The sequence below is a fragment of the Sitophilus oryzae genome, unplaced genomic scaffold, assembly GCF_002938485.1.
Source record: "Sitophilus oryzae breed Bouriz unplaced genomic scaffold, Soryzae_2.0 scaffold_111_pilon_pilon, whole genome shotgun sequence".
Taxonomy (NCBI): domain Eukaryota; kingdom Metazoa; phylum Arthropoda; class Insecta; order Coleoptera; family Curculionidae; genus Sitophilus; species Sitophilus oryzae.
This window is the reverse complement of record NW_022145749.1, coordinates 9,070,321-9,091,651: the sequence shown is the minus strand read 5'-3', so window position 1 is coordinate 9,091,651 and position 21,331 is coordinate 9,070,321. Positions and strand designations below refer to the sequence as shown.

At 34.1% G+C, this 21,331-nt stretch overlaps 1 protein-coding gene across 7 annotated transcripts in view; it reads left to right on the top strand.

Annotated features, from left to right (window-relative positions):
• Positions 1-21,331, top strand: part of LOC115885454 (retinoic acid receptor RXR-alpha-B-like) — a 118,276-nt gene that overhangs the window by 80,121 nt on the left and 16,824 nt on the right. For 6 of the 7 annotated variants that reach the window (XM_030904423.1, XM_030904417.1, XM_030904399.1 and 3 more), the window contains 2 exons: positions 6,503-6,607; positions 11,535-11,754. In XM_030904423.1, the coding sequence (XP_030760283.1) occupies positions 6,503-6,607; positions 11,535-11,754 (325 nt within the window). The remainder of the gene's footprint in view (positions 1-6,502; positions 6,608-11,534; positions 11,755-21,331) is intronic. The other variant, XM_030904408.1, reaches the window with a different exon arrangement.

Below are 21,331 nucleotides of genomic sequence, written 5' to 3'. Positions count from 1 at the left end.
ACTAGCCAATCCTACATTTTAAGTTGCTTATTGAGCGAGAAGATCTATTTTGAGGGCAATGTTTCTCTCTTGGTATGCTACTAAGAAATGAAAATTATTTAAAAATAATGTGAATACTCAAAAATGACTGATGCATCTTTTTTTTATAAGACTGCATCGAGTAAATTGACCGAGTTATTAAAAATAATAAAAATTTAAGCTAGTATGTGTGTAAAGCATAATATTATGCCGTTGTGAATGTCCCCGTTTGACATTAACGGACACTGTCAAGGGCGTGTGACTAAACGAGGAGTATGAAACGGCGAGAATGTTATTCGCTTCATTACACGACATCAAAGACGTGCCGCGACCAGAACCAGAAATAGTACGTCGTATCTGTGTAGGTTTGTGTGTGTTTACGGGGCTTCGCAAGTTAGGGAAGGGAATTTATAATATCAATTAGCCATTACCCTTGACTTTGTTCGGGTGACATACTACAGACAATCTTTTTGTGTCACAAACCAACATTACACACATACAAGTTTAAAAATATTTACACTAAAATTTATGTAGGGTTGGGGGTAGTTTTCATCCGTCCAGTACTCTGTCTTGATTTTTGTGAAAGTACAATGTTAAAGCACTTAACAAAACATACTCATTCAAATCGGAATAACGGTTTTTAAAATATCTAAAAAAATGTATTTATTTTTTTAAAATTTGATGCCGTCTAGAGGACTAACGAAGTACTTTTGTATAGGGGTAAATTGTGTCCAATGGACTTATTTTGATTCCAAAAATACGTAGTAGTTCTATGTCCACGGAATATTAGGATACCCTGTTGATTTTATTATTATACCTTTTGCTACGCTCTTAGATTTTATTGAAACAATATCCCAAACATGGCTTCTGAGGTTTTGTCCCGCTAGAATAACCATCCGCCCCACTGTGTGCCAGGTGAAAATATGATATACCGGGTGGCGTATTTCCAAAATATACCATGTAGACAGCATAACGCAAAACGTCTGTAAGCCCCGCCCTCAAGCTTAGTTCAGCAGTGAAGGTGTCTCTAACGCGGTATAGAATGGAATTGGGAAATGCGTCAAAATCGGGTATAGTTCGTAGTCGCATTACTGGCGTAACTTTTGATAGAATAAACAGTAATATTCATTTATGTAAACCTAGTATGTATCTATTCTTTATTATTACATTAAAAACATGGATACAAAAAATGAAAAAGAAACATTTATTTATTAAATAAAATAGCAGGTGGTCGTGACTGACTAAGTTAAGAAAAAACTCAAAATTTAAGTGAGGATGCAGTCAATAATCACCACATAGGCTAATAAAACTACTTTTTCAAATTTCTCAAGCTTTCGAGAATTTTGTTCCCATCATGACAGTTTGAGTCAATTAGCAAAAAAAACATCCTTTGCACAAAAAGGCCTTAAAAACTAGCATCGTATAACATTGGACTACAAGGACTTTTCCTTTATAAAATATTAAAATACATATCCAACGATATTACTTTTCTTTAAAACACAAACAAAAAATTTTTTTAAAAATTTTAATTTTTACATTGTTATTTCGAGCTCGATCAAACAGTGACCTTATTAAATAATGTATATTATATTAATTTCTTTAAAATATCACACACTTAAAAAAATTAAACATTGCTATTTCCTGTTAGACTGTAATATTTACCATGTCCTTTGGTATTTTGGGGTATTTTCGGTAATATATTTCCTCAAGCACCATTTTTTCTTTTTTAGTCTGGTCTCTTCTGATGGCCTTCCTGATTGCCTTCTTCTTTGCGAACCATAAGTTCTTCTGGATAAAGCTCTTGGTTGTACTTTAATATACTTGTTTTTTTTTACAGTTTATTGTAGTATTTGTGAGAAATGTTTTTAACTGCTGCTCTGTGTCAATATGATGTGACATTATTAAACCGTTTTAATATTTCTAAACATCTGATTACTTTTCTTTTTCTTAAACCTAGCCTTTTTCCATATTTGTTTTTATAAAGCATGAGATTCAAAACTGTCTTCCTTAAACTCTAGAGGCCCGACAAATATAGATATAGCGTTACTTACAGCACTGTTTTTTGATGAATTACCAGCTGTTGACTCCTGTGAAGCTGAGTCCCTATTCTCATCGCGAATTTTATTTCAAGTTTTATATTTTTTAACATAATCTCTAACGTACTTTGCTTTGTCATCCTGATGCTTGTTTAGAATTCGCAACAGTCACAAACTGGCTAATTCAATGCAAAAATGCAAGAAGTGATAATGAATGCTCACGTAGCTTATATCACATTGTAACGCTGAGAAGCCGACTCCATAGTATACTGCATTTGGCGCAATATCCTCTATTCCATTCTATACCACGTTAGAGACATCTTCAATGCATGGAGGCGGGGCTTAGAGATCCTATGTTCTCTACATGGTATATTATGGAAATACGCTACCGGGTGCGTCTCAAAAGTTGCTCACCCCTACACTTTTTTGTTTTCCAGTTAAAAAAATGAGATTTGGTATGTTAGTATATGATATAAATTAGGATTGATTGACGTATTCAATAATTGTTTTCGGTCACTTCCTGTTTCACCGGAAATGACTACAACTTTTTATTTTTAGATAGCACCCTTGGTATTTTTTTACTCTATTTGATAGAAAATTACACTCTGAATAGAATGACAAATCATATGTCAACTTTTGACAGTTTTGCATATGGTTTATTTGAAATTATAACATGCGGTTCATAACGAAAATTTGACTCGAAATACTAAATGTGTGTATCAAATTATTCGTAAAAAAATGCTTTTTTCCGAATATCCTAATGAGACACCCTCGTTTCTTTGAAAAAAAAGAGATATGATTAAAAATACGATTTGGGAATCTTTTAACCGGCCAGGACAAGACACTAAAGACATTAGACGATCAAAACTATTTTTCCAAGGCTCCTTGATTTGATTAATGGTTTTAACATAGCCATGGCACTCTAGATTGAAATTTAAAATACGATTTTCTATTAAGCGAGAATGTCAAAAATTTGACATATGATATGTCATTCTATTCAGAATTCAGAATTTCATATTCTATCGAATAAAATAAAAAAATACCGATAGTGTTTAAAAATCAAAAGTTGTAGTCGTTTCCGGTGAAACAGGAAGTGACCAAAAACAATTGAATACGTCAATCAATCCTATTTTATGTCATATACTAGCATACCAAATCTCGTTTTTTTTTATATGAAAAAATAAAAAGTTATAGGGGTGAGCCACTTTTGAGACGCAGCCGGTATACCTCTTCTGGGGGTGTGGTGCTAGCTCTGTAAGTTGGTTGGGGGATGCTAGGTGGTCCTACGTGGGTCCAATAGAGTGCTAAAATGTTACTGTTAAGTGACCCACAAACGGTCAATATTGACCGTTTAGGGTTTACATTGAAAGGTTGTGCAATAGTGATTAGTTTGTATCGTGTGTGGATAATATTGCATAATAGTTCAGGTGGTATTTTTGTTTTCTCAGCGTGTTTATCTCGCTGCTCACTGCTCGGCTCTATTTAGAATATTTAGATCAGTGGTTTGTCAGCAAATATGGGATCAAAAGCAAAAGAGAAAGAAAGACGATTTATTTTAGAAGTCATCGAAATGTACCTTTCTTTGCCAGCTTTATGGAATACAAAAAGCAAAGAATATAGCAACAGAAATAAAAAATGATTTATTTTTATTTTTATTTTAATAAATAATTCCTCAAATGTTGCTTCGTCCATTGGTAGAAAGTTTCGGTAATCAGCAGGTTCACTAACTTTTAATTATTTAATAGATTTTCATTACTATACTGGCCTCTTATACTAATCTTTCATCCATTTACTTCAACACTTTTGTTTCTTTGTTAAACAAGTGGCTAAATCAATGGCAATAGCAGCTTGTTTTTTCTTATCCATGTTAACCAAAGTGCAAAACGAAACTAGTTATTGAACAAATTCATTGTACTGTTTGGAGATAACTAACAATATTATTGGGAAATATTATTGCTCAAACATATTGACCGTCTGTGGGCCCCTTTGAATGTTTGGAGAACAACGATGGGGAGGCTGTACTGTAACGGACCCCACCGTGTATATAGCCGGGTATCGGAGATCGCTTCCCGCGATCAGCGCGGCACCGGGACCCGGTGAAAGAGCACCAAGGACGCGGTGATGCAACGCGGGCGCGTGTACAAGGCCACGGTCGCCTCCATTTACATCCCATTTTATCTAGTAGCGACGTTGCCAGCTACTCGTGCCGGCTGCGGCTACGACGGGGCTTTACTGCACTTAGCCCAATCACTTTAGATTTTTTTATAAAATAAATTAAAAGCAAATCTAGAAATTAGGCGTGTTCGGTCGTCCGCTATACCGTTACCAGGACCGGTACTTGAAATATTCCGGTATCGGTATCGTCTTTTATAAGACCGGTATGCCGGTTTCGGTATACCGATTTTGTACCGGAAGACCGATTTTGGTACCGGTACTGGAAGACCGAATTAAATCGGTCCCGAAAGACCGGTTTCAATCGATACCTGAAAACCGGTTTCAATCGGTTCAGAAAAATAGATACATGATAATATGTAAATCAAAAAACCTGTATAAAACGATTTAGGCACCGGTTTTTGTGCAAAGCTGATTGTGTTCTCCTACTCTATGTACCTTATGTTAGAAAAAAAAACTGCGTCAGCGATGGCTATGAAATGAAGATCGCTGTCATTTTATATGGGGAATGTAATCCATGTTCATTTCCAAGGTAGCTGGACGCCGGTTTTTTTTTCGGTCATTTGGTATAATACGGTCAGGAACATGCAATGTAATTTATTTTGATGTATGTTTAAGGCATTGCTAGTCTAGTTTGGTCTTAGTTATTCTTGAACCTATGCTAAGAAAAAAACTTCGTATATGAATGTATGTCCTAAACATCTTAACTTTTGAGATACAAGGTGGTAAATTTTTCCAAAAAAATGTTTTTTTCATAATAACTCTTTCATAATAGGATATTTTTATGGAACTTAATCCACGCTTTATATGCAGCAAAAGTCTTTTTGATGTTCAAATAAAATTATTTATTTCAACCAAGAGCGTCCGCACGGGTTTTATTACAAGATATTTCGAGAATACGAAAGTACGAAAGATAAAGTCCGTGGACTTTACCTTTCGTTTGTTTTATTAGACAAATATAATCTCAAAGGCCAAGTCCGGGATTTTCAAAGAAATGCATATTTTTTATTATAATAGTGGAAAATAAAAGTGACTATAACGAACTCAAATATGATCTAAAGTTGTTGGACTACACTGCTGTGTCGCCGCACCGCGATTCTATTCCGAGAGTTGAAATTGCAGGAATAGTTAGGCAGACTTGGTGTGATTTAAGTGCATTTTTTGCATCGCATTTCAACTCGACGATATATTATATTGTCGTTTTAAACTTGGTCTGCATTTAGATAGATAGCCAGGTAACTTTAATATTTAACCCAAAGTTTTCTAAATTATACGTAAATTAATTCAAAGTTATTAGATAGTTCTGAAACAAATTACTTCCTTACTTCAAAAGCGACAGGGACACATGTTTCGTTGTTTGGCTCGTTGGAAAGACTTTACCCAAACATAGCAGAGTCAGCTCCAGAAACTTCTTTAGACATCCATGTCTATGCTCTATGTTCAGACTAGAAATTTCAAAAAAAAATCTTTAGATTTTGAATTATATGATGTAAAAAAATTTAAAATTAAAATAAAGGAACTATTGATTGCTGAGGCATTTTACTCAGTCGAGGAATACAAAATATTTTTTAAAAATAAATACGAGTAAGTAATCCTCTGTTATGAAGTTTGTGGTATTGGTAGAAGTGTCTTTTGTATTTTACTTTACTTAATGTGTTAAACGGGTATTATTTATATTCTATGTAAAACTTGACTTGCTACAATTGTATTTTGTTTACAAAACGTAGTCAAATAAAATAAAATAAAATAAATAAATAAAAAATATGCTCTATGTTCGATGCTCTATGCTCGAATAGCTTGGAATATTCAACAGGCCCCTCGGGTTCTGTCGAATAAAATGATTCGATTGAAGACGTTCTGTTTATCATTGTAGACCGAAATCTTCGGATGCTGGTTTCGGTTTATTGCCGAGAGATGTCGATCCAGTGTCTCACTGTAGCAGATAAATCAAGTCCTTTTCTAAATCGGACTAATCACGAAATCTAACAATATTGTTACGTATTCCGTGGGTCCTTAATTTAAAATACACGATAAAATACGTAAACTAATTTATTCTTCATAATAACTAATTAAATATAACACTAATAACTCTTGAAGGTATATGCCCAGAAAAAAACGGCATCAAGTGAGCTTGGAATTGACGATCGATGACAATCACTATGAAATTTTACATATAGCGATTATATAATAGCGATCTTCATTGTCGAGCGATCTTCCGCGATTGTATTGTAGTCTTATTATATGGTAAGTTTTTAATTTGTTATTTTCTTTTTCAGTTGTGAAGGATGTAAAGGATTTTTCAAAAGGACTGTCAGAAAAGATCTGTCATACGCATGTAGAGAAGAAAGAAACTGTATAATAGATAAAAGACAGAGAAACAGGTAAAAACCCTTATATATAATTTACAAAATGTATAATCCTCAACCGTTTTCAAGTATGTACTATCAAATTACCAAATGTGTAAGATTATACTTTTGATAACAGATAACAGTAGTTGATGATTGTACCGTCCAAAAGGAAAAAAATATATGTCATATGTCATTTTTGGATGTCTTGTCACAGATCCAAAAAATGACAGAGAAATGGTACTAAATCATATTATGTTCTCTTTTTGGATAAGCTAAAGTAAACGATTTGTGTTATTCTGATCTAAATCTGGACTGTAATGCATCTCTTCTATATCATCTGACAAGCGGATCAGAAGCAGCGAAAGTGATAAAAAATCCATCTTGTCAATTTTAGCAATACAAAAACAAAATTGGTCCATATTAGCTATAAATTTAATATTTTTAGTGGATTCCCGCTTACACAATGTTAAGAGTCTATTAAGCTGTACTATTCGTGTCGCTTTCAGGGGTCGGGTAAAGGGGGTGTGTGACCAAAGGAAATATATATTATACTAGCGTGCCCAAGTAGCACGAAATATTGGCTGCTCATTGTTTCTATATTGGCTCAATATTGATTCATTTTCGTTCGCACATCAATGTTGTGCCAATGTTGTGCCAATGTTGGGTCAATATTGTATTTTATTCAGTACATCTAATCTTGGTAAACAATATTGTACCCATATTAGTTTCTTAGTTTTCGCCAATATTGAAAATAATCAATGTCGGCCCATGATTGGCATTAACAATATTTTATTGTGACATTGGCCCAATATGCCTTTTATATTAAGCAGTTTAAGCAGAATCGTGGTTAAGAAATTACCCAACTTCTTGGAACACCCTGTATGATTTTTAAAAATTTCAAAATATGTAAAAAAAACAAATAAATTATGCTTGTCCAAGCGTTTTCCGAAAGACTAACTGTTTTTTAAATAACAAATATTGTAATATTTGTGGGGTGTTTTCACCCCCTTGGAATTTGAGATTCGAGAAACCCCTCCTTATCGAACCTCTACACCCCATAGTCAATCCGTTTGCCAAAAATCAGCTTTAAACGTCAAGCAGTTTAAGCAGAATCGTGATTACTCAATGGTCATATTTTATGAAACACCCTGTATAAATTTATAAAAATCTTAAAATATGTAAAACAACAAAAAATAAAATATACGTGTTTCAGAGTTTTTCTGAAAAACTCACCGTTTTTTTAAATAAAATATATTTTAATATTTGAGGGATAGTTTCATCCCCATAGAATTTGAGTTTCGAAAAATCCGTTCTTATGGAACCTCTACACCCTAAAGTCAATCTGTTTTCAAAAATCAGCTTTTTACGTCAAGCGCTTTTAAGCAGGATCGTGATTAATCAATGACCAGATTTTTCGAAACACCTGGTATACATAACAAATTTTAACAAATCTTAAACTATGTAAAAAACAAAATGAAATATACGTGTTTAAGCGTTTTTCGGAAACTTGACCGTTTTTTAAATAAAAAATATTGTAATATTTGAGGGGTGGTTTCACCTTCTTGGAACTGGAATTTCGAAAAATCCCTTCTTATCGAACCTCTACACCCTAGAATCAACCTGTATGCCAAAATTGAGCTTCTTACGTCGAGTGGTTTGAGCAGGATCGTGATTAATCAGTATGTCAGTCACTTAAGGATTTTATATATTAGTATAGATTTCAGAAACACGTGCTTTGATTAAGGCTTGGTTGAGGTTTGCACAGCTTCAGCATTTGCCATAAGATAGCGAGCAATTTGTTACAAACCGTTATAAATTATATATCACTCTAATCACAAAACTTCAATCTATTTCCGTATTGTAATGGAATTTTAAATTATGTCTTTATTTTCGGGAAAATTTAGTCCAAATATAAGGGATATTTTGTTGATGTTTCGCCATCAAAATCTTAAAAATAAAGAAATTGTCTCAAAATGTGCTACAATACGGATATAGTATAATCTTTTATCTTTAATTTCCTTCTTCATTTGTGTAAAAATACCTAGCCAGTTTTACATAAAACGTTAAATGCCGGACGCTTATTTTGCGACTTTTTCGGATTAGTGAAATGGACTCTTAAGTATTTTAACGTAGTTCTTGTTGTTAAATGTATATGTTTATATTTAGTTAACTGATTTTCTTCATTCTTCTATTATAAAAAGTAAATATCTTCTAAAGATATCATCCGCTTCAGGCAAGCCGGCAACGCCGTGAACCTGATCTCGCACGCTTCGTTACCTGGCGGTAGCCATGCGCATAACGTTTTCCTATTGGCCAGTGCTACAACCAATTTTATGCTCCTCCCTGGAAATAGTGAAAATATTGACTGGTATTGAAGTATCCAGTAGCTGTGTTATTATAATATATGCTTTTGTACACTCTATACAGGGTTGTTCACCACATACGACACGGAGATTAGATTTTTACAAATTGTAAGTTTTGGGTTTGTTGAAGGCCTATTAGAGCTACAATTTAAACTATCGCTTTATTAAGATACAGAGTGTCCCAAATAAGTAAAAATATTATAGTTGTATTTTTTTAAATGGAACACCCTGTATATTATTCTATTTTTGGATTCTACGATTGAAATAAAGGTAAATTTTATTAACACTTAACTACCGTTTTTGAAATATTTTCAATTTTATGAAATTGCAGTAAAAATTTTAAGGCTTTATTTCTCTTAAGGTATCAAAGTTTTTAATACTAAATATTTACTGAAGATTATCAACATTGATCTAGATATTGTGTTGATAATAATAATAATTTTACTACCTTATACAGAGTGTCAAAAATTTATATTAAATAATTACTACGTCTTATAAAAATGCAATAACTTGTTTCATTTAAATGGAACACTTATATATTTTACGTGAATCAGATGCACGATGTAATTGTCTATCAAATTGTATTATACCATTTGGTTACCCATCTCTTCAAGTTTTTGTAGAAATTGCATTTTGTTATAATTTAGACCTCATTTATCACTATACCCATGGAATATTGACATTTCAGATTTTTTTTATGCACCATAATATGTACAAAATGTACAGGTGGTAAATATTGCATGCCCATTGGCATACAAAAAATCTATTTAAAGGAGAGAACGTGACAAGAAACGGTCATAATGGAAAAATCAAGGACTACTGCGAAGTTAAATGTTGGTTGGATGAGAATTACCTGACTCTGAATGCGAATAAAACCATTAGCAGTTCCATAAAAACACCAAAAATTAGTTAATTACATACTTTTAAATTGTTTTAAGTTTTAATAAATTATTCTAAATAAATGTGGATTTGGCTCAGAAATCAATATAATAATAAGTTATGAAAATGAATGTCTCTGTTTTTATAAATAGCATTCGTCAATCTAAATGAAATAAAATTTATAAGGTGTTACTTTTACCACACTATCTAATACACACACAAAATTCAGTTTTTTAGTATTTGGAACAATTATTACTACAACGTAAACAGTCAATTAATGTAGTTTTGAACACTGGGATCATATTAATTAGTCCTCTGCTTTAACAAAAAATATTTAAACAGTTTTTTTTTTATTTTTTAATTAAATAAGCGAACTATATCAACAATATTAGTATATGTACCCTTTGAAAATTTGTTACATCTTTGAAAATAAGCTAAAATGTCAATATTCCATGGGTATAGTGATAAATGAGGTCTAAATTATAAGAAAATGCATTTTCTATGAAAACTATTCAAGAGATGGGTAAAAAATGGAACAATACAATATGAAATTTGATAGACAATTACATTGTTTATCTGATATTGGTAAAATATATAAGGTGTTCCATTTAAATTAAACAAATTATTGCCGTTTAAAGTTAGTAATTATTTAATAAAAATTTTGGACACTCTGTATCAGTTGTAAAATTTTTATTATTGCAATACCAATATATCTATTCTGTTGGTGACTCTCTGATATCCGTGCCTTGTAGTGCTGACAAGATCGGTAGTATTTATTTGACTTGTAATAAGTAACTCTTTTTATTTCTTGTCTTTGATTATACATAGTGAACTTATTATATAACTGCTAGAGTTTAGTCTACGCAACAAATTTTCTTTTTTTTTTATTAATTGTCATTATTCCCACGCACAAGCTCTCAAGCTTATGTGGGATAATTTTGAAAACATGTTTGTAGTTTATTATAATAATTGTACATGTTTATAAATAAATAAATAAAATTCAAATACAAAAAAAGTATCCAGTAGCTGTGTTATTATAATATATGCTTTTGTACACGCTTTCTATATATAAAATATTGCTATATTTAGCAAATCACTAAATAAAATTATTTACATTACCTTTACTGGAAAATATTATAGAAATAAGTATATAATAATTTTTCATAAAACACCGCACGCTTCTGGATATTTAATGAATGAAATCAGTCATGTTTTTAGAAAACTGCGTTTCCTTTATCGTTTCTGTTTTGTCTAAAATACGTTTATCAGTGTTATCGAAAAAAATTGCGCCAAAGACTGCTGGGGAATGACAATAAGTGATAATTTTGGTGTGGTTAATTTCTAAACGTTTACCAAAACTTGACATGAAGCTTGTCAAAAATGAACACCAAAGATTAACACTAATTATAGTAACATTAAAAAAGGATAGGACACACAGACCTATTTAAAAAAAGATTTTTTTGGTTTGTTGGATCTCGAATTTTAAACTACACCATTTAAAAATTATTTTTACTCAATATAAGAATATATTACAACCTTCTTAAGACCAACAGGTAGTAAGCGCCATTAAAAAATAAAGAAGAATGCGGGCCAAGCAAATGACGTCTAGGGCTTGACCTCGCCAAAATTACCATCGATTGTCATTCTCCACCCGTCTTTGACACCTTTTTTTCGAACGTGGTATTATGTGAGAAAAACATTTATTGTTGTTCTTCTAGATGTCAATATTGTCGATACCAGAAATGTCTGGCCATGGGTATGAAACGGGAAGCGGTACAGGAGGAAAGACAAAGGACGAAGGACAAGGACACCTCGGAGGTGGAGTCCACGTCCAGCATGCAGGTGGATATGCCGCTGGAGAGAATAGTGGACGCGGAGAGACGGGTGGAGACCATGTCTCTTGAAGTGAGTAATATAATCACTAAAACAGATATAAAGGTAAAGATAAGCATCATGAAAATAATTTTCAATCGTGTATGTATTTTAAAGTTAATAAGGTATAAACAAACAAACGTCAAAAGAATGAGTGTCTCAGAAGTCTATACAGGTTTGGTCATCGTCGAAGCGTGGTCTGGATTTTACCATGTAAGACAGTGATAGAGACATGGTTGATACATTTCTTCTATGCGGTATTGCCGGATTTTGCGTCAAAATTTCAAACCGCTCAATTAAGCGTTTACGAAAAATGTTGCATCTAGGGTTGGATCTTTCATTTCCACAATTATTTACTCATTTTACTAGAGTTGTAATAGATTCTTATTAAGGCTCGATCTCAGAACTACGTTGTGTCGTTGACATTGACGAAACTGCCAAAATCCTAGATCATATATACTTACGTGGATAAGTAAATCACTATGGAACTGTCGTAAACATATCAACGACTTACATTTATCTCCTTTTTTTGTTGCACAAGCGGTGCTTCTACTCTGTCTATCCTTGTCGAGGACCTATCGTCCACGCGCCAAATTTGAACATTAATTTAAAAAAATTAATTTGCAAAATACATATATTTGAACAATTAATTGAATGTTTACTACCACAAAAATTAAATTATGTAAAAATACATTTAGCCACTTCGTACGAATATCAATATTCTTAGGAAATCTAAGTCTTAAGGTTAAATATAAAAAGCATGTGGTTTAATATAAATAAAAGAACAACTAAATACTTTACTTGCCTATGAAAAGATAATTCCGGAGATATTAGAACTTCCATACACCAAACACTTTCTTGGCATTTTTACGAGTATTTAGAATAGAATAAGTGGGAGGGGGGTTAATCTCTGCGACCTTAGAGATCTATTGTGTCCCCCTTTCTTGAGTTATAACTCATCGTACAGTCCCAGGACTTCCTACGGAGACCCGTGTCCTTCACAGTCGAGGAGCTACGACCCAGGCCGGGCAGACGAAACGGTAGCTTGTGTCGCCTGTTGGGTTTAGAGGTAGGAGGTGGGCTCCCGACCCTTGGAGGAGGTGGTAACTTGTATGCCACTTGCGGAGGATGGTCTCACGCAAGTGTCAGCCACCTCTCCTGTAGTTCTCTTTGGGTTTGGCCCCTTGGAACTTTCATTGTTACTGTTCCCAGTGTTGCTAGGGGGTTTCTCCACAGCTTCACCGGTGATGTTTTTATTACTATTATTACCAGATCTCATAGTGTTCCCATGAGTCGCTAGGGACAGTCGGTCCACTTCTACAGAGCCCCGCATGTAGAAGTAAGGGGTAAAATACAATGGGGTGCCCCCCGGTGCCCCAAGGTTGAGGCTGTCCGTAGCCCCGTCCGGTATCGTTATATGTCTTGGTGCAATTCCCTGGCCACGACACAACAGTCAGGGACAAGACGATTAGTGAGATGCTTCTTAGACCAAGCCAAGTGCTAGGGGGGATTCCCCCCAGCACCTGACCAGGAGCTTCCCCACCAACGACAAGGTCTTGCATCTCCTAGGGGAAGGAGTATTTAGAAAGTCCAACGGAAAAAAAAATAGAAATATAATTAAGAGAAATACAAACTTAAAATTAACTTCTCACTGAACAACATTTGCATCCTTAACTATATAAAAGCGGCCGATAAAAGAGTAATTAATACAATTAAATTAAAAACAAGCGTCGTTACACAATAGAAATAAGATTATGATTATGACATATGATTATGACAATATAATGACAATGAATAGTTTGGTTTCCATAACAATGTATAATTTGTACTTTCTAAACCGTATAAAATTGTGATTATTTTGGAAATACGTTTCCAAACTTTTATTACGCATGCGCAATGTAAAATCCTCGAGAAAGACAAACCTATTGAACGTTTCATACGTGCAATAAAGAAGGTTTGAAAATGGCATGTCGTGATGTTGGAGACATATTTTTTAATGCTAAATAATGTTTAGTACAGTAGTTTAGTAAGTAAAGTCAAAATTGACAGGTGTTATTTAGTCCTTAGGTTGGATTTAGTCCAAATTTTATTTATTCTATCGCGTGTAGCCTGTGACACTGCATATTTTAGAAAGAAGCTTTACACTTTAAAATACAATACACTATTCAGACTACATTGCTCAGTACTTGTTCAGAAATACTAGTACCTACTATTTCTGAACAAGTGCTAGTAATCGTATTTTAAGGTGTAAAGTGTAAAGTATAGGTATAGTATAAGTATAGCTGAAGAGATATTTTTATATTTGTGATAAATGTTTTGACTACGCCTTTGGTGTATGCAGTGGTATCATACTAATTAATTACAAAAAAAAACGTATTAAAATGTTTAACAAAAGTTACAAAACCAGTATTGACGTATAGCACATATCAAGTACATATAATATCAGAAAATAATTATCGAATTCAGTAAGAAAACTAAGAAAACGCTAAAAAGGTGGAGTGGACTGTTTATTTACCTATGAAACGTAACTCCTGGCTCTTTCTTATCGCTGCGGCTTTTACACTTGAAAGCTGGACAACTAATCACCATTTACTGTCCTCCATTGAGTCTCTGAACTGTCCAAGAACGCGATACTCTTCCTCCATTCAAGGCAATGGCCCAGCTACGTCGAAACACCGGTTCCCATTAGAACACCGAAGTTAAGCGACATAAGGCGATACTAGTGGATGGACGGATGACCGGTTCGAAACTCTGTATCGTCCAATAAAGGCAAAAGTGTAAAATTATTTATTATTATTAATTTATTAAAAGCTCAATCACGACGGTTCGAGGCCGGAAGAGATCGGATATCTCGTGAGTATAAGAGTTGATTTAGATACTTGCTAAGTCGCTAGACCATTGACCATGATATGGCCGAGGACCGCGGTTCGGATTCCGCGTAAACAAAGTAGGCCCCGTCCAGATTAGCCCTGTCAGCAAAAAGGAGACGTTAACTGAAATCTTTACTTTACTTTACTTTTCTCCCTCCATTCAATTGAGTCATAAAGTAATCCGAGATCCTCTTCTCCCTCAAGCACCTTCCTATAAATTAGTGCTCGGAGTTCCCCGCTATTTAAGTGAGGTTAAGAATAATGATTGACGGTTGATCACTTTGTTTGGTTCCCGATTTAAAAATTATGGAGATATGGAGGAACCAGTATCCACTTTATCCATCTTAAAACATCCTTTGGGATTAACTTTTTCAAGTTTGACAATATTTTCAACTTGACAATTGACATGTTTAGGTACCAGTCTATCGCGCACAGCTCCTTTCAGAACCGTTCTTGAGTAGCCCGGCTTAAGGATCTGGAATTTGAAATTCGTGAAGAAACTATTAAAAATCGCTAAAATTGTCACTGACGACCAGCTGATGATAACTAAAAAATGGTGTCTAACATCACCAATTCTGCTGCAGCCCGTATTTGGGCGTTACATGTCCATGTATTCTTTAGTCATTGAATGAAGTCAATTTACTTATCCATGTAGGTTATACGATTTAAGAACAAGACTTATTTTCAATTCGTGTGTATGTATTTTTTAGAAAGTCAATGGGTTTAGACGTTAAAATATTTTTATAAAAACAATAAACAAGTAATAAATATATCGGCGCATTTATTTGCGTTTCGGGCGTCAATGCACTAACGACCTTGCCGAACTTTATTGTTATTGGCAGAGCAGTTGATTTAGGCATACAGATTAGGGGATCGAGTAAGGATGTTCATTTTTAAAATTGTATCGATCTTGTGTGTTCTATTGCCATTTTTTTAAACTCTTTTGAACGAAATATGCTGGGAGTAACAATGACCGTAAAATATAGAATGGATGCGACAAAAGACCCATGTAAACAAATCCCTCGAGTGGCAATGGGCAGGACCCCTGGGAAGGGCTGACAACAGATGGCCCCCAAAAATTAACATGGCAGCATCATGAGGAATTAAGAGACCTAGAAAAAGACCATATGTTAGAAAGTTGGCAGGGATAACTTGGACCCGCATAACCAAGAATAGACAACAATGGGCCCAATTACAGGGGGGTTATAATATTATATCTATCTTAAAGGAAACTAGCCTTTTAGTGGCTCTTTTTTTGTAAAAAAAATTCTAACCAATAAAAATCACTTAACAGTTTTACAGGTACGGTAATCGCAAAACATTTTCCGATGCACGTTATCAATCGTATCGAAATTGACACTAAAGCCTATAAACCTGACTAAATGAAATTTTGACAGAAAATGTTTAAATTTTGATGTATAATTTAAGATGCCGAGCAGCTCTTCATTTTACTTTATAAAGGAAATGATTGTAACAGATATTTTATTTAGATTAAAGCTGCAAAATTAGTTTAAACCGAATTTTATTATCACTATGTTGGTGACATTGCGTGTTCAGCAACGTCATCGTTTGACAATTATTGTAATGTCAGGCATTATTTTGTATATCGTATTGTTGTTGAATCTTTGTGAGTAATTCTCGTTTTTTGTCTATGTTCATATTCGTTTTTTTAATTGTTCTTTTCAGTGCTTTCAGATGGAGCGGAGCATCCGCGACGGACCGTTCGCGATTTCGAGCAAGTACCATGAGTTTATATGAACAATTTCACATGGGTCGCGTATGCTCCGTCCGGATGAGCTATCTTGAAAAAACATCCGCGCGGACTAAACGCGCTGTTAATCACAAACAGTTCTTTTAGGAACTAAATTTTCGAGTTTATGTATTGCATTTCTTGAAATTGTGTGTTGAAAATATGCCGAAGCATTTAAACAGTCGAAACAAAGAGCTTGTAGCTTCCCTGATAAACTATTTTGAATGAGAACGTGACGATAAAAGTCCTTTATTATCCTGGACTGCAGTCAGAGAAGTAAGTTTGATTGTAAAAAATGTCTATACCTATGTGGCGGATTCATCTATCCAAAAAAATCCTTATGGGTTTTTGGCCACTGCACTGCAAGAAAAATCTACAAAATAAAATAGTTATTTTTTGTAAACACTTCTGGGCGTTAAACCTAAACGGACGCTGATTGTCAGAAGTTGTGTTTACAGTAATAAAAATTTGCCTAACAAAGAAAAAAAAATGCTTAACGTTTCGAAAGTTTTTCTTTCCGTCGTCGGAAGCAAAAAAATATAAAGAATCAAGAAAAAAAAAACTATTTAAAATATTTAAATTGAACTATTCGACAACACTTTACTTTTTAAAACAGATACGTCTACAAGAAATCGTTGACGTTCTGTTAAAATGACATTATATTAAGTTAAACTTCAAAATTAACAATTACTACCTGATAATTACTTAATAAGGTAAAACCAAAAAGCCCAAATTTCTGTATGATTATTTTTAAATTTTACGTATGTTATGTTTATTTATGTAATGTTCTTTAAAATCAAAGAAGCGATTGCCATACATTACTAACATCTACAGATGCATGAGCAATACATTTATTTTTATTAGATTGAATTAAAAAAGCCTCTTTTATTTTTCTTTTAGAGGCTATCGCTTCTTTCATTATAATTTTGGCGTTATTAAAATTTATTCTGTGCCCTGTGTCCCATGAATGCTGAAACCATGAGTAAAATAAAATAAAAAAAGCTAATTTTGGCCACGTAATTAATTTATTTTAATTGCTTTTTTTAAGTTTGATTGGTAAGCACATTATACCGGTTTCAAAGTTATTTCTACGTTAGTTTTTAGTAATTTTTTTGATTATTAGTTTGTGCATTAATGGCACCCTTTTGTTGTTACCAATTGTGGTGTTGTAAGATGAAGATGTACATCAATAAATAAATAAGTAACCCATAATATCCTTAGAATAATCTTCATAATGGACTAGTTTTTGCAAATATGTAATAAGTAAAATAAGTTATAAAGCAAATAAACCAATTAATTACTGAAGTAATAATTAATTATTAAATTAAAAATAAAAAGTAAAAATCTTTAAAAGATGATATAATAAATATATTGTTTCCCAATTTTACATTAAGATTAGTGATGGGAAAATTCTCTCGAAAATTCGCTCGAGTACTCGATTAGTGAAGTAACCGACATCACTCGATTATGAACGAGCAATGCAAGTGACGAGTTACGACCGACGAACGCAAGCGAACCTAGAATGAAATAAATTGAAATCCGATTTTAATGTGACATACTCAATAAAAAGCCGAGCGAATTTTCTACATACATTGCAGGTAGCAAATTTATACGACGTTATCCGTTGCGTATCTGAGGGACAAAATTTTACGACCTACATCGACAATGCTTTGAAATAAACTAAATCCAAAGATAACTCGTTAATGTTGTCTCTGTTAAATCAAGCGATCAAGCGAATCGCTCGTCACTGCTCGCCGTTCACCACCGAAAGAATATGTACCCTGCGCACGCAACTTACTGCTTGGCGCTTGGCGTTAACGAGTACTTACAACAAGCAACGGGCGAAAAACCGTATTTTTAAATACGAGCGATATTTAGCTCGAGCGATCGCTCGATTATTGCAATCGCTTGAAACTCGAATACTCGATTATTGAAATTAATCGGGTTTTCCCATCACTAATTAAGATTCACCTCTTAAATCCGTCACAATCTGGCAACTCTGTCGCCATCGCTTGTCACTTAAAGTTTGTTACGTGCGTCGGAAAATAGTTTTGCGCTGGGGCGGATACATGCATTTATTTTAGGGGGGCCCAAAATAAAAAGTAATGTAGAATATGCTTTTTAGGGCATTTTTAACCAAAAAGCCTAATATTTAACACAATTTACAGATTTTAGGGGGGGGGGCCGGGCCCCATGGGCCCCCCTCTGTGTCCGCCACTGAGTTTTACGATTACCGTATACTCACCGTGTTGTCACAAACAAACTCTCTGTATATCAATATTTCGAACATATCGATAGTTTTTATACATCTCTAGTATCGGTATGGAGTTCCCGGAAAATGCAACACGACGACAATTTTATCTAATTCGATTGACTTTGTCTCGTTGTAGGTTCGTTATCGATTTTGACATCAGTCTGGAAATTAACGTCGGAAACCTGGCGAATCAATAACCTCCATTACTAATTTAAAGCGTAGACGTGACGCACGTCTATACATCGAAGCTCTTATCGCGTTAATTGCATGTCTGTGTTAGTCTAGGTCATAGTCACATTAAATTACGGTTATTTTCGTATTTTGTTTCATATTCAAATGCTTTTACGACGCTAGGAATGAGGGCGTTTTATTTGAATTTGTAGGGGGACATTTTACAGGGTGTCCCATTTTCGTGTGTTTTACAGTGTTTCTCGTTTGTGAGTAGAGGTACAAAGATGCGATTTATTATTTTGATTTACCAATAAAGCTGTCATCACAACCTATCTACAACAAAGTAGAAAAACCTTTTAACACAATAATCATTTTTTAACGTGACAAATTAATAAGTATGATTTATTGTATTGGGGCAGCTGAAAATAGATTTCAAAGATATCCAGATTTAAGGGTACCACAAGTGTCCGTATTCAAAAAAATTAATCGAAGGTTTGATAGTCTGGACCAATATAAGTTATACTACTTACTACTCACATGGCCAAAATTATTGCATATATCGTTTGGTTTGGTTCGGAAATGAATTTAAAAGAATCTTTTTTATACATAGCTTTGATAATCTGTAATAAACATTTTTTTGTTAAAATGGATATGGTAAACAATGTTTATCGTTCAGACCCAATATTATTACAAATTCTTGCACATTTCGATTTGTGGTCTCTTGGGTTTCAGAAGAAATTTGACCATTGTTTTGGCCTTAAAATGACTAGAAACATTATTTCACAGTTTAATAGAGTCAGAATAGTAACACTGTCTCAACAGGGCTACCGGCAAGTTGCAATAGCTCAAATTGTAGGACTTAACCAAAGCAATGTTTCGCGAATATTAAAAAAATTCAGGGAGACAAACGAGGTTACAGACCGCAAAGGGCAAGACCGTCAAATATCCCTAATTGCACGACGCAATCCCCTGCTTTCTAGTACTGCTATTAAAAACGAGTTAGCTCGCCTTGAAGGAGTATATGTTTTAAGAAAGACCATAGCAAGAAGACTCCATGACAGAGATATTAACATTTAAGGAGGCCTCTACGTGTTCCGAAGCTTAATTTACAGCACAAAATTACGTAACTACAATGGGCTGAATAGATGAGAGCAAATGGACCTATTGGAATTTCGTCATGTTTAGTGATGAAACAAGAATAGGCCTAGTGTCAGACTCGTGACGAACTTTGGTCTGGAGAGCATCTAGAAGACGAGCACGCTTGAATGAAGCTCAACCCCGTGTCCTGTTTCAAGGAAGAAGCATTATAGTATTGGCAGGTATAATGCACGGAGCTCGAATTCCTCTTGTTTTTATTGATGGCACAATGACAGGTGCCTCATATCTTAGAGACGTTTTAGAGCCTATTGTGCATCCATTTCAAGGGGCAGTGGGGGATGAATTTGTTTACATGGACCAGTAGTTCCCAAACTTATTTTTCTCGTGGACCACTTTCAAAATTTTACTGGTTTCGGTGGACCCCCTGCTGCTACATTTCTACCACATTCTTAAAGTCGCCAAAAAATAAAAATTGTGTCACTTCTGAGTTCTGTCCCTATATTCCGATATGTAAAAAAAAACGAAAAAATGGTACATTTTATATCACTTTATTTATTAAAAAGAATAGAATTACAAGAAAAAATATTAAGGTAATATAGGTTCAGGTCATAATTTTAATTAATGGGAAGGATGTATCTGATGGAGTGTCAGCAAACGATCAATGTTTGGCTTTATTTTTGTGAGCAATAACCGCAAATCCCCCGCTCTGTGATGTTTAATTTGCTCTTTTTTTGTTAAGAGGTTTGTAACGGCACTAAAACTCCTTTCGACAAGGTATGACGAGGGAAAAGCTATTAAAAATTTCCTTGCGATTTCCCACAGTCCAGGATATTTTTCGGGTATTTCTGCTTGCAGCCAAAATGTTGGGTAGCCTTTTCTAAATTTCACCTTCAGCTCCTCATTAGTGCTTAGCTCGAGCAGCTCCTCTTGTAATACAACATTGGCCACTTCCGTTTCATCAAATGGATTTATGATCCATGGTGGTATATCCATCGTCAGTATATCTTCAAACCTGGTTTTGAAGTCATCATGCAGAGCACTTAAATGTTGACTGTAGGTATGGATATCCTCATCAATACATTCTACCTGCGACAAGTTTGGAAATTGAGAGAATTCGCGCCGACTAATGTTTTGCTTCATAAATTTCAATTTCCCAAGAAAAGCCGAAATTATCCCCTTTGTTTTTATTAAATTCAGGCTGTCCCCTTGTAACTGCAAGTTAATATCATTAAATTTTTTAAACAAATCTGTCAAATACGCAATGTCTGCTTTGAATTTGATCAAGTTTTCTTTTAAATCTGGATCTCTACTTTCTAAGAACTCTAATATGGAATCGAAAACAGAGTAAAATCTCGTTAAGCATGCACCTTTCGACAACCAGCGTACTTCAGTATGTAAGAGCAGTCGTTGGAAGTCTTCATCATTTTCGTCGCACAATTGAGCAAATAAACGCGTATTCAATGCATTGCTTCTGATTTTGTTGACAGCTTTTATTACAAA